The following is a 12,780-nucleotide window of genomic DNA, read 5'->3' as shown; positions in this document are numbered from 1 at the left end:
TTTGCCAAGTGCGATCCAAATAGGTATACTAACATGCAAGTGTCCTGCTTCCTCCAAGGTGCCCACTTCATAGGTTCTGCCCTTCAGAGTGAGTAGGGCAGTGGTGCCCAACCCTGTTCCTGGAGACCTACCTTTCTGCAAAGTTCAGCTCCAACCCTGATCAAACATTGCTTAACCAGCTAATTAAGATCTTAAGGAGCACTTGCTGAAGCAGGGTTGGAACTGAACTCTGCAGGTAGATAGATTTCCAGGAACATGGTTGGGCACCACTGGAGTAGGGCATAAGGATGCTCACTTCCAAATGGAATTTGCCCACTATACAAGAGGTCATCACAAAGAGAAAAACAGGCTATGCTGTTCATTGGCATATATGCTGAGTTCAGAATGCCCCAGATTAATAACAGCCAACCAAAAGAGTCTCCCCAGCTCACCTACAAACAGGAATGCACATGTACACTTTAGCCTCAATGTAACAAGCTTCTCCAACATTTCAGTTGCCGAGATAGAATCATCGCGTGCTATTCATCCAGTGCCTGCGTGTCCCTCTAAATGGATCGGACAGTAAGTCACTCAAATCCTATCGGTACATCTAATCTTGTCACATGTGACCAATGCATGCTAATTACAGTGGTGATGCCCACCCTTTGGGTTCTCTTATAAACACAGCTGCAAAGCAACTCTACAACTCAACAAATTAGCACTTTGCCTAAAGTCAGGTCAACTGCTCTTACAAGAGACCCTACAAGACACTTGGGGTCAATCCACCAAAAGTCTTAATCGTCACTTACTGCCTTTGAGCCAGAATGTTTAGGTATTTGATTAGGCTTACGCAAAGTGGCAAAGGACTTAAAGTTCACTACTAATTATAAGAGCTTGTGATTGCTTCAAATAGGGTTGGTTACAAGCACAGAACATTGATTTCCTCTTCATGGCAACTGTAAAATGAGCTGATTGCTCTTTGATAAAGTGCATCAGATTGACTTGGGGGCAGAATCTGTCTGGATGGGTTTTACAACTGGAAGCATCTGTCTTCCCATGAATTGTTGAGGAAAAAATGAGCAAACTATTGACATCAATAAGGTGGCTTGATCATCGTTCATCATGTAAAAATCACCTCTAAGTGAAGAAGGAATGCTTGTGTCCATAGCTTTATAGTTTCTAGGTAAGGCTTGACCAAGGATAAAGATTGTTCAATAACAAGTCTGGGTGATAAAAATCTTAGGAGACCTATACAACTTTGTGTGGAGTTAGGATAAACAATAGGATAAACACATCAGTCAGGTTTACCTGGCCTGTCTGAGGGCCAGGTAAATTCTTTGATACAATCTTTTACCCTGATCTCTACTACCCTTCCTATAGATTTGGTTAGCTTACATTTAGCAGAAGTACAGTATCATGCCCATTAAATGTGCCCCCTGTAGTTTTTCAGCAAAGTGGATTAAAAAAGGTGCATTTGATGATTAAATGTATAATTATTATAAGTTTAAAAAGTTCTTCTAAAATACAGTGGCAGAAATTACCCATGTAGACATGTCTAAATGTGTTATTTGAGAAATGAGCATACTAATAATATAATATACACAGACCACCAACGAATGATGTAACTTCCAATCCTTGTGAAAAGACAACAATGGTTTGGTCTGAAGACTACCCAGAGATTCCCCAGAGCCAGGCAATGCCAGCAAGTAAAAGAGGAAACTGATGCTAAAGTAACTAACCAATTACAAAGTAAGATAAAGGATTAGGGTCCTCAGCTCATCTGCAAATGGGATCAGCGCTGATTAGTGGGTTTTAGGATGACGTAGAGGAACTTGATTCTACAATCACACAGCTCCTCAGCCGGCCACCCCCTTTTGCAGGGAAGGGAGCCATCAGGAAAAGCCACGTAGCCCCCCAGCCGGTCCATTTTGGGTGGATTTATGTGAAATCCCAGAGGAAGAGGCCTCTAGTTGCCAAGAGCATGGACTTTCTTGAATTGGGGGTGGTCAGAATGGATATGGAAAGGGGAATTCTTGCTACTGCACGTTCCACGCTTGATGATGGATTACTAAACTAAGCTTCTGGACTACAACGTTTCTGCAAGGTCTTCAAGAATTTCAACAAGGGAAAGACAAGTTGAATTGTAGGACAACTTTAATCATACCTTTGAAACAAAGGTAATCATACTAAAGAAGTATAACTCTGAATATATTGTTTTGACTCATTAATCACCAAGAACAAAAACATGGCTTTGATGCCTATAAAATTTGACTTGGCCAAGCGGGTCAAGCTGGCCCAAGGACTGTGGCTCCTGTACTGGCTCTCTGTCATGGCTGGGATCCTCATCTTCAGCATGGGGATTTTCTTCAAGATCGAGCTGCGCAAAAGAAGCGAGATGATGGATAACAACGAGAGCCATTTTGTGCCCAACCTGCTCATTCTGGTGGGACTTGTGGCCTGTGTTTTCAACGCTTTTGGGGGCAAAGTGTGCCATGACTCCCTTGACACAATCAAGTTCACCAAGTGGAAACCAGTGTTGAAGACATACATGAGCGGATGTGTGGTTTTCTGCTTCACCCTTTTTGTCACGGCTCTGCTGTGTTTCTTGATGCAAATCTCTCTCCATTTCGCCCTGGCTGAAGGCTTGAAGAATGGAATGAAGTACTACAAAGATACAGACACGCCAGGACGATGCTTTATGAAGAGAACCCTAGATATGACCCAGATTGAGTTCCGCTGCTGTGGCAACAACAACTACAAGGATTGGTTTGAGATCCAGTGGATTAGCAACCGCTACCTGGACTTTAGCAATGATGAGGTTAAAGAGTGAGTACTGATTTTAGTACTGAGTACTAGTGGAAATGTGTATTAGTGGTGGGATCTAAGTGGAAGAGATTCTGGATAATTTATATACACTTTCCCTTTCATCTGTTGGCTTGTGACATATCTGAATTTCAGTGATCCATTATCATAGCAAAATGTGTAAAATATTTACTGTTACCACAAATGTAGTCAATTTCACAAGGTATTAGTCATTGAACATTATTAGGATGAAGTAATGAAGCCTGATATTCACTGGGTTTTGAGGACGTTAAAGCTTCTTTAAGAAAGTAAGGCACCTGAACGGATAGAGATCATCTGATGTATATTTTACTCTGCTCTTCAGGAAGTGTAGCCCAAAATACACTTTATTATGCAATAATTTTATGATAACCGAGACAATAAAATAACACAAATGTTCTAATGAAACAATTTTTTCAAAGTCTCAAAACAGACCCCTGAAAACTGTTATGTTGAATGCAAGTGGAATCAAATTTCAGAGTTTGTTTTGAGAGATTCCTAAGTAGATAATTGACTGGTGGGTTTTATAAAGAGGGAATGGGTTAAAGGGGGCACATGAGTCCATGGATTAGATAATCTGTCAGGATCCTATTCCCAAATCCTTTAAATCTTACCTTTCACACCAATCGTAACATTGTGCAATCTATTACCTCCCATGGAGTTGGCCCCAATGTTTACCTCCCATCTAATTTAAAAGAGGTGTTCTTTTTATAATCAGACTGGAGTCTTCAGCTTTGTCCAGTAATCTCAAAGTTAATATGGATATACAAATTCGTTGAGTTATGTTTCTAAGCCTGCCACTTCTGAAATCTTAAATGCCACAACCAAGAATATGTCCCAGTCAATATAATTAAAATATCAACCTGACCGTTCAATCTTTGCAATTTCTTAGCCGTGTCCAGAGCAACGTGGAAGGCAAATACTTGATGGAAAGCGTTCCCTTCAGCTGTTGCAACCCTGGCTCTCCTCGCCCTTGTATCCAACATCACCTGACCAACAACTCCGCTCACTACAGCTACGACCACCACACTGAGGACCTAAACATCTGGAACAGAGGCTGCCGTGAGGCCCTGGTGTCCTACTATGGGGGCATGATGAACAGTATTGGTGCTTTTGTGCTGCTGTTCATTATTATGCAGGTGGGTGTGGGAAAAGGAATGGAATACTAAATTGAACACAGCAGACTCATGGCATTTGACTTTGTCACTAGATTACACTTTTGGTGGGTAAAGAGTGTGTTGCTAGATTATAAAGTGAGCTGCTAGATTATAAGGTCAGTTGGTGCGTAAAGAGTAATATAAATAGGTCTGAAAGAATCAGATTAATTATCTGCTTAATTGATTTGATTAACACTTTGTGTTGATGGAATGACAAGATATAGGTGACGAGCATTTAGCATGTGGGAAGTTGACAAATAACATGCGCTTAGCATATTTACAGTTTCCTTGTCTTGTCCGCATTACTAGTACCATCAAATACACTGAAACTGTACAATCATGCATACACAGTTTAGTAGATGGGCACAGCAACCTTCAATCTGAACTGTTATTGATTGCATAATGTGACACGACACCAAATGTGCAAAAAACAAGTAGTTCAAGAGGGTTAGCCTTAGCTTGAACCAAAGGTGTAAGTCCCAAGATCTTGTTGCCAAACTGGATATTTCCAGGAACTCATGAGGGTCAAAATATCAGAAGCACAAAACAATGATGCTGTATTGAGCATGTGTGGAATTTCTAAACATTCATTAACCTAAGAAAACCCCTTTGTGGCCATATATATAATCCAAAGATGTAGTCACTTCCAGATGGAAACATATATTTGTGAAGCATGTACTGTGAAATTAATTTGTTCATCATTTTTTTTTTGTCACAGGCTGTCGTGACTGTTGGTTTGCAGTACCTGAGCACCTCACTGGAAACCCTGGCAGACCCAGAGAATCCTGAAAGCGAAAGTGAGGGATGGCTGCTGGAAAAGAGTGTGAAGGAGACACTTTCTGACATCATGACGAAGATCACATCTCTGTTTAAAGGCAACCAGGTACAGGAGGGAGATGCAGAAGCGGCTCCCACATAAAGCTGAGAGAGTCATGCCACTCCATCATGTCTGAGGCAACTCCAACCTTTGGGAGAAGGAATGCATGAAAGGTTGATTAAAATGTTCTCTCTTAAAAATATAGGTGTATATGCATACATATGAGATCAGTACACCCACATTTTAATGAGATTCCAATTGATGTGAAAGTACACGCTACAATGTAAATACGAATGAAATGTAAGTTTATTTTTTAATATTTTAAGAAATAAATATATCTGTAAATGTTCTGATATTATCATCTAACCACATCTGATATTCCAACCAAATAAGCCTCACTGTCCACGTCCGTCTGTAGGATAAAGGTTTGATCCTTATATTTCCAGTTTATTGGTTGAGCGGATGTTTAACCCGACTGCCTCACACATACAATAACACATTTCACCATAAAGCCAGCAGGCACTATTAAATCACTTTTCAGTCAGAAATAATTTTTCTTGAAGGGGTCACACGGCAGCTTTTAACCGGCAGCTGAGGAAAATGTGTTTTTGTAAGCGTTCGGTCACCTTCCAGACCTTAAAAGGATGGAAACAGTGGCACAACTTGCTTTTTACACAACGCTGCCTTTAACAGGCCTTAGGTTGTCTGACTTTCAAACGCATGTTGATGGTGATCAACTGGAGAGCAGAACTCAATGGGGAATCTATTCTGTAACAACAGAATATTGTACTCAACATGTTCACCATTAATGTGTGTAGTTCTCGGGTTAAATATCTGCCTCACAAACAGGCTTTGTGCTCTGTTGGGCATACAGTTGTGGGACAATTAACATGTAAAAGATTTTAGTCAGTTGTGTGTGATTTGTTAATCTAAGTCAGACAACCCAAGCAGTTGTATTATTATTATTTTTTTTTTTCATATCATTTGTGTGAATTTTTAATTTTCACATGCACCTCTTTCTGTATATTTGACCTTGACTTTGAAGTAATGTCAGTTTTTGTGGACTGAGTGGATCATGTAGGAAACTCTATTTGTGAGATAAAGATGTTTAATTAGATTCAGTGTTAAGTCTGTGTTATTTTAAGATACTCACTATTCCTAACACACACCTACCTCTAAACAGATGAGACTATTTGTTTCTATTCTACTGGTTTTTACTTTAGTCTTTATTAAAAGATTATTTAAAAGACTTAAATATGAGGGGTGAAAGTGGGGTAAGGTAATAAGTGGCTATAGAGTGAAAGATGTTTGGACAGCAGAGGCCCAGCGGGACACAGCTTTACCGGATTGGATGAAGAGAAGGAAATGGATTTCTCTAAATGAGGCTTTTGTCCTGCTCAGAACAGCTGAATACCCATCTTCAGAATACCTTTGGATCTAAAAAATAAATAAAAAATAAATTGAGTAGAGGTTTTACTTTGGGAAACCGACGGTTGCACTCTATATGTTTGGGTAAATGTCATGAAACCTGCCAAGAACGCACCATAATCAAAAACTTAATATGCCTAGTTTTATTTATTTAGTTTTAGATTATTTATTTATTGCATTGAGACTTTGTCATAATACCGCACAAATACTCAATAGAGTAAGATCAATCATCCATCCAGGAGAAATGGACTTAATTTAATATCAATTAATACTAACTTAATATTAAAGTTAAGAAAAATGAAAATGAATAAGGGTGAAAACGCCTAACTTTGGGTACAGTGAGCGCTAACAGGACGCGTCATCTGGTATTTTCTCCAGCCCTGAAGCACATAAACAGTGACTGGCTGGATAAGTGCAGTTAATCAGCTTTGTGGAGCAGCTTACCTTCTCAGGTGAAGCTCTGGGACAGGTGCGACTCACACAGGAGCAGAAAACAAGCACCACTGGAGCATAACCCCAATCTACTGTACAGGAAGTTGTTCTTGAACTTCCCAAGATTAACACCAAAGGTGACCCACAAACGCAACCAACTAAATGACAGTGTTTGATGGGTACCAAAGGAACCATGTAAATTTTAGGTAAGCTTCAGAATCTGAAGTTATAATATAATCTGCATAAATAAAATGTACCTTTGACAGCCATAACCAGCATTTCATTTTCTATCCCACTATTCAAATATGGAAGTCAAAACACACATTGTGCATGCTACAGTGGCGTCGTGGTCATCGGTAGACTTTGAATGGCGAACATTTTGTTAGTAAATTTTGTTAAAGATGAGATTAGATGAAATGCTCTAATTTTATGAGAATAGAGTTCACAACACAACAAACGATAACAACACAGATGAACGATATCATGAACGATTTTCCCCCAGCTGATTAACTGTAGGCTGTAAAGCAAAATCTGACTACACTGAAAGTGTGGAAGCGAATCATGTAACATTAGTAGCCAAGTCCAATGTTTTCCACGTAATTGGGCAACATTTATACTGTTGCCGCAGGTTTGGCATATAGCATACATTATATTTGACTGAAATGTTACCCAATTCACATTCTACCGATACTAGATGTTACGTTTTGTGAGGAAGTGGAGGTAAGATTATTACATTGGTTTTCAAGTTAAATAGCGTTATGCATAAGTTACTGTAAAATGCATTTCAGTTATGAAAGTGGCATATTAGAGTTGATATTTGGCCTAGTTTTGTAAATTAGGTCTGGCAACCCTGATTATACAGCTATTGTTCTTTATGTGAACCAACCCAAATAGACAGACAATTGCAATAACCAGAATTATACCAACAAATAATAATTCAGTAGTTCACAATTTATATTTTTAGGTTCGAACACAATTACTTTTGAGGAACTGACTTAGTCAAAACCTGGTCTAAGACTAGTCAGTGAGCTGGAGAGTGGCTTGAACTCTGGATCTAATCCTCTTTGTTGCAGCGTTCCTGGATGAACAAGAGATTTGGACAGAACTGGAGCACAGTTAAGAAGAATTGTAGCCAGAAAAATAGGTCACACATTAGCCTACATGTTCTGGAACACAACAGTTATGTTACAGCATAAAAAACACTGATAGGTATTCAGCTCATTCATCAATACATTTTATGCAAAACACAACAAAGTCTTTTTTATTTTTTTTATTTCATTAATGTTTTACAATATAGTACAATGTACCCATTTATACAAGAATTCACATATTAACAAGTCAGTTTGTGATTTAATACACTGCTGCGGCCACTGGAAGTGTCTCAGGAAATGCGCTCACCGCATTAGAAACAGGCTTTTCATCTGAATTGCGCAAGACATGAAAATGGTGCGTTTTAATGCGTCACTGACAAATAAATTTTTGATTTGGACTAAAGCCCCAAGCCAAGGCCACTATAAAAGAAAAACCAACAGTCTAAAGCAGACCAAAGTCAAAACTGAATTAAGGATATGCAACTCTGCATCCAATACTGCTGAGCAAATGTGCAGCAGCATCAAGAAACAAAATGTCCAAAATCACAACACACACGTCAAAATCACGTGTAAGAGTGGAATTCATGTTCAGTTCGTGGAAAGCATGACTCCATAGATCAAGGTCGCATACAACACACAGCCGCAAGAAACACATAATACGCGTCACAAAAGAACGAGAAACAAACAGTCATAAAAATGGACCACCTTAGAAATCAATCATATTAGAAACATACCAACTAAACACCTGTACGTAAAAACTCACTCGCGTAAACACATACACAACCCAGACAAACAGAAACCAGGCATTCAAGGACATATTCATGTGCTCCCGGATCTTCCCCGCGTCGGCTTGTATTGTATGAACATGAGAACGTTAATTAGGTGGCCTTAACCAATGTATTGGAGCATTCGAGATGATGGGGGCAGAGAGGATGCTGTGTATCCTACAGGTGTGGCGTTATCCCCGCATGGGCGTTGAGGGACATTTTGCTTACTCGAAGGGCAGCACCACCGGTCAATTCCCAAGCAATAAGAGAACTGGTCTTGCGAAATCTATAGATTTAAGCAAAATACCTTGAAAATAATTTAATATTACTTGGAGAAGAAATTAAATAGCATTCCTATGAAGAATATCTGTGTTGCGAAGGAACCCATATTGTTGGGGTTCAGTACCTTGGCTATATGTCTTTTTAAATATGTATTTATATCATATTTAAAAGAAAACGGAATAGAAAAATGGGGAAAAGAAAAAGTCATGCATTCATCCACTGTCAGACAGATGGAGAAAGGGGTGGAGGAAGAGCAAGAGGCCTTGGTGACACCTGGCAACCTCTAGCTCTGCTGTGCGGGTCCCCTTATGCGTTAAGGGTGGGGCGAAGATGTGAGAAAGCATCACGTGACTTCACAGGTGCTGCCAGTCGATGCCCACCAAAGTCTGATTGGCCTCCTGAGCGTGGCCGATCTCCTCTGTGATGCTGTGCTGGCGCCACAGCTTCTGGATCTTCCTGTAGCGCTCTTGGCACAAGTGTAATGGGTTTCCCCGTCTAAAAAAAAAAGGACAAAACACAACACTTGATCTCACACGACTGTCAGAAATAATCATGTTTGTGAAATATCAGAGATAGAGGCGTACCTTAGCCCTTGGTCTGTTTCTCCATAGTCGTCCAGGTATGGGGGAGCATAAAAACAGCCCTTAGTTTTGCCAGCCAGGAACAGGACCTGACTTTCCCGCACCCTGACAGAAACATTTACAAATGAAACCCTACTGACAACAACGCAAAAATCCACAAGTTTGAGATACAGTGATTTGACCACGGTTGAAGTTGTTTTTTAATCCATTTTGACATCAACCCCACCTGTTAAAGATTTTAGCATACTGTAAACTTCTTGCATATGTTGTCAAATAAGGCTTTCCCTACTCTAGCTAGGAATGTGTCTCCTAGCACTTTCTTTCCACATTAAATAATCTGAACTCAAATCAATTATCATCATTTATTAATTTGCACAGTAGCCGTGTAATGTGGGATGAATGCATTTTTAAATCACAAAATAAACATCAGGACCCAGACACAAAAGGATAACCCAATGAAAACGGTACCTTATCCCTTACATAATTTGCCTGTTATATTAATTTTATTTTAAATCAACACATGCACAAACCTGAGGAAGATGCCGACTCCGGCTCCGCAGGCGAAAGTGTGTGCGGTGCATGCGCCCACATCCTCTCCTTCCAGCTCAGTCTGACAGCAGTAGCTCTGAGAGCACAGCATAGCACCGCACACCAGACAAAGAGTAGGAGCGCGAGACTTATCCCCTCCAGATTTAGGACACCTAGATGCCACCAGGATCAATAGATCATTTGATTCACAGAACTAGGAGTGTATGACTCAGTAGAGAGCTGACAGGTCTTCGCTATTAATCGCATTTGATTTACAAGACAAAGGTGACTCACGTGAAGCTGGAGGCCTGGTTAATCAGGGCGCTGTAGTCGCCCGGCAGCTCAATGAGATGATTGGACTCTCTAGGAAACCTAAAATAGGAAATGGAAGAACGGTGAACACTTGAGCATCGGCTGCAGTGAACCTTTGAGTGTTGAGGAGCAGGACAGACCTGATGAGCGCCACGCTGCTCTGAAGACCCTGCAGCACACCTGGATGAGAGCACCACCTGCAGAGCACCACAATTCATTCAACTAACATCTGATCATTGTGTCACAGTTTTCAGAGATGCTTTGCTAGATAGTGACGGTTACCCGTGCAGCAGAGGTTCCATGAGCTCCCGGTTGTTGTAGAAGAGCTGGAGCAGGTTGGAGGGCAGACACAGGTATCCACACAGAGCCTCCCATTCACCCACACCTAGAGCTGAACACACATAGTCAGCATTAGAAATGATACAGTGAACGGGAGATGAAATTTAGCTCTGTAGCTAATTCTGGGCTTCTTTTCTGACTGTTCATCGTCAAATAATGAGAGTGAGCCAGTAAAACGTGTGTAATGTTTGAGTCATTTACCATGTAACTCGGGTGGTGCTGGAGCTCCGTTGAGATAGTGGAAGAACAGAGCGGCTGCCCTCAGATAAGGCAGGATTCCAGCTTTCACACTGTGCCACAAATGCCAGCCTGAGTTCACCTCATGCAGACCGCTGAAACACACAGCTTTCAGATTAGGGTCATACAAAACTAGAAGAGGTGAAACAGCTTCCTTAAAAACTAAATTTCATTCTTCATTTTGAAATCAAAGCTCTCTGACAGTGACGATATTTATATAGTCATTATCAACATCATCATCATCATACAGATTTGGCAGATTTCGAAAGAAGTCTCTTATGCTCAAAGAGGTTACATTTATTTGTTGGTTGTAAAGTAGCTACATTTACATTTATTGAAAATATTTAAAAACATCTGTAAAAATTGTGTAAAATATTATGTAATTTTAAAATAACTTTTCTATTTTATTATATTTAAAAATGTAATTTATTCCTGTGATGCAAAGCTGAATTTTCAGCATCATTGCTCCAGACCTGAGTGACACATGATCATTCAGAAATCATTCTGATATGCTTCTCTAGAAATATTGCTTAATATCAATGTCAAAAACAGATGTGCCGCTTAATATTTTTGATGAAACAGAAATATTTTTCAAAATAACAGCATTTATTTCAAATATAATTTTTTTGTACTTTTGATCTCCTTACAGAACTGAAATTAAACTATGACCCCAGAATAGTGACTGGTTTCGAATCATGTTCAGAGACCATTTTACACCAAATTCTTTGTGATATGGACAATAAGCGCATCCCTTCAACATATTAATAGAAGAAATGGAAGAAGAAATGTTTGTAAAATGGGATTCATTTAGTATGCGTTTCATTTGATTTTGTCATGAAATGATATAACTATATAAATTATAAAGTGAGTCACACTGTGGCTGGCAGATGTGTGTGTGCTTTCACCTTCCCAGATGCGTCCTGAGTGTGTTGTAGAGCATACACACTTTCTCCTCTTCTTCCCTCTCTGCTCCTCCACTCTCCTGCTCCATCTGCACTTCCTCTGATGGCGCACAGGAGTCAACAAAATCATTTATAAAGTCTCTATGGTCATGTAGCTGCTTGTGAAGGGGAAGGATGAGGCTCTCACCTGGTACGGAGGTTAGGAGGATCTGGATTATGTGAGCAACTGTGACGAGATGCAGAAAGTGCAGTTGTGCAGTGTCTGCGCTCAGCCCTGAGGAATCCAGAGAGAAAACCGCTGGATGGGACAGCACCAAGCTCACCTGTCACACACGTTAACTGAGGTCAGAGGTCATTCCCAAACAATGGGCTGAGTAGGCACTTTTACACATGCAGTTAGGTTAGAACAAGATAGGTTAAAGAAATGCTGCCAATTTTTCAACTTAAACTGAGTTATTCAATTTTTACCTACCAGCAAGTGAAACATGTCTATATCCAGAATACACGGTGTATTCTCCACCCGAGGATCAGGAACAAGAGCTGAATCAACACAGATGTTCATATGAATGAGGTGGGAGTTGTGATTAATTTCTCATAATAATTGATTCATGCCCGAACAAATACTTGTGGTAAGAGTCTGTAGCACATATTGTTACCTGCTAAGAGCCTAATAAAGTGATTCTGTACAGTGGCATAAGAGGAGACGGTCCAGCAGGCCGAGCCAAACCGAGTCAGAGAACTCAAACAGTCATCCTGCATGCACAAAACATTTGGGTTATCAAACAAATCAAACTCAAGGAGTAAAGATTTAAAGAATTAAGAGGCCAGCTATTCATTGATTTCCATTAGAAATTCAATTAAATATTCAATAATGTGTTTGATTACCTGTCTGCATGGTAAACTTCCAAACAGAGGCTTCTCTTCATCCACCAGCAATCTCTCTGTTTGAATTGAAATATTGCAATGCATTCAATATTTACATTCTTTTTTGTTGTTGTTGCGCATCCCTGGGTCCATTTGGACTCAGTGGAATATAAATGTAACTTAATTTTAACTAAAACTGAACAATAACTCTTTAATGATTGAA

At 39.9% G+C, this 12,780-nt stretch overlaps 2 protein-coding genes across 3 annotated transcripts in view; one reads left to right on the top strand and one right to left on the bottom strand.

Moving 5' to 3' along the window:
- Positions 1-1,821: 1,821 nt before the first annotated feature.
- On the top strand, positions 1,822-6,232 carry prph2b (peripherin 2b (retinal degeneration, slow)). The gene is made up of 3 exons (XM_079439747.1): positions 1,822-2,805; positions 3,713-3,959; positions 4,696-6,232. Exons 1-3 carry the CDS (start codon positions 2,225-2,227, stop codon positions 4,894-4,896), a joined length of 1,029 nt encoding a protein of 342 aa, XP_079295873.1. The 5' UTR covers positions 1,822-2,224; the 3' UTR covers positions 4,897-6,232.
- A 1,698-nt stretch (positions 6,233-7,930) lies between these two features.
- The window catches only part of ubr2 (ubiquitin protein ligase E3 component n-recognin 2), a 29,167-nt gene continuing 24,317 nt past the window's right edge, over positions 7,931-12,780 (bottom strand). For both annotated transcript variants that reach the window (XM_079440668.1, XM_079440669.1), the window contains exons 35-46: positions 12,579-12,634; positions 12,350-12,446; positions 12,166-12,233; positions 11,881-12,016; positions 11,697-11,793; positions 10,756-10,886; positions 10,498-10,606; positions 10,356-10,412; positions 10,198-10,275; positions 9,906-10,076; positions 9,379-9,480; positions 7,931-9,289 (exon numbers count right to left, since the gene is read on the bottom strand). In XM_079440668.1, the coding sequence (XP_079296794.1) occupies positions 9,148-9,289; positions 9,379-9,480; positions 9,906-10,076; positions 10,198-10,275; positions 10,356-10,412; positions 10,498-10,606; positions 10,756-10,886; positions 11,697-11,793; positions 11,881-12,016; positions 12,166-12,233; positions 12,350-12,446; positions 12,579-12,634 (1,244 nt within the window). In that variant the 3' untranslated portion in view covers positions 7,931-9,147. The remainder of the gene's footprint in view (positions 9,290-9,378; positions 9,481-9,905; positions 10,077-10,197; positions 10,276-10,355; positions 10,413-10,497; positions 10,607-10,755; positions 10,887-11,696; positions 11,794-11,880; positions 12,017-12,165; positions 12,234-12,349; positions 12,447-12,578; positions 12,635-12,780) is intronic.

The sequence above is a fragment of the Barbus barbus genome (genome assembly GCF_936440315.1).
Source record: "Barbus barbus genome assembly, chromosome: 18".
Classification (NCBI taxonomy): Eukaryota; Metazoa; Chordata; class Actinopteri; order Cypriniformes; family Cyprinidae; genus Barbus; species Barbus barbus.
The sequence above is the reverse complement of the archived record's forward strand: the minus strand, read 5'-3'. Positions and strand labels throughout refer to the sequence as shown.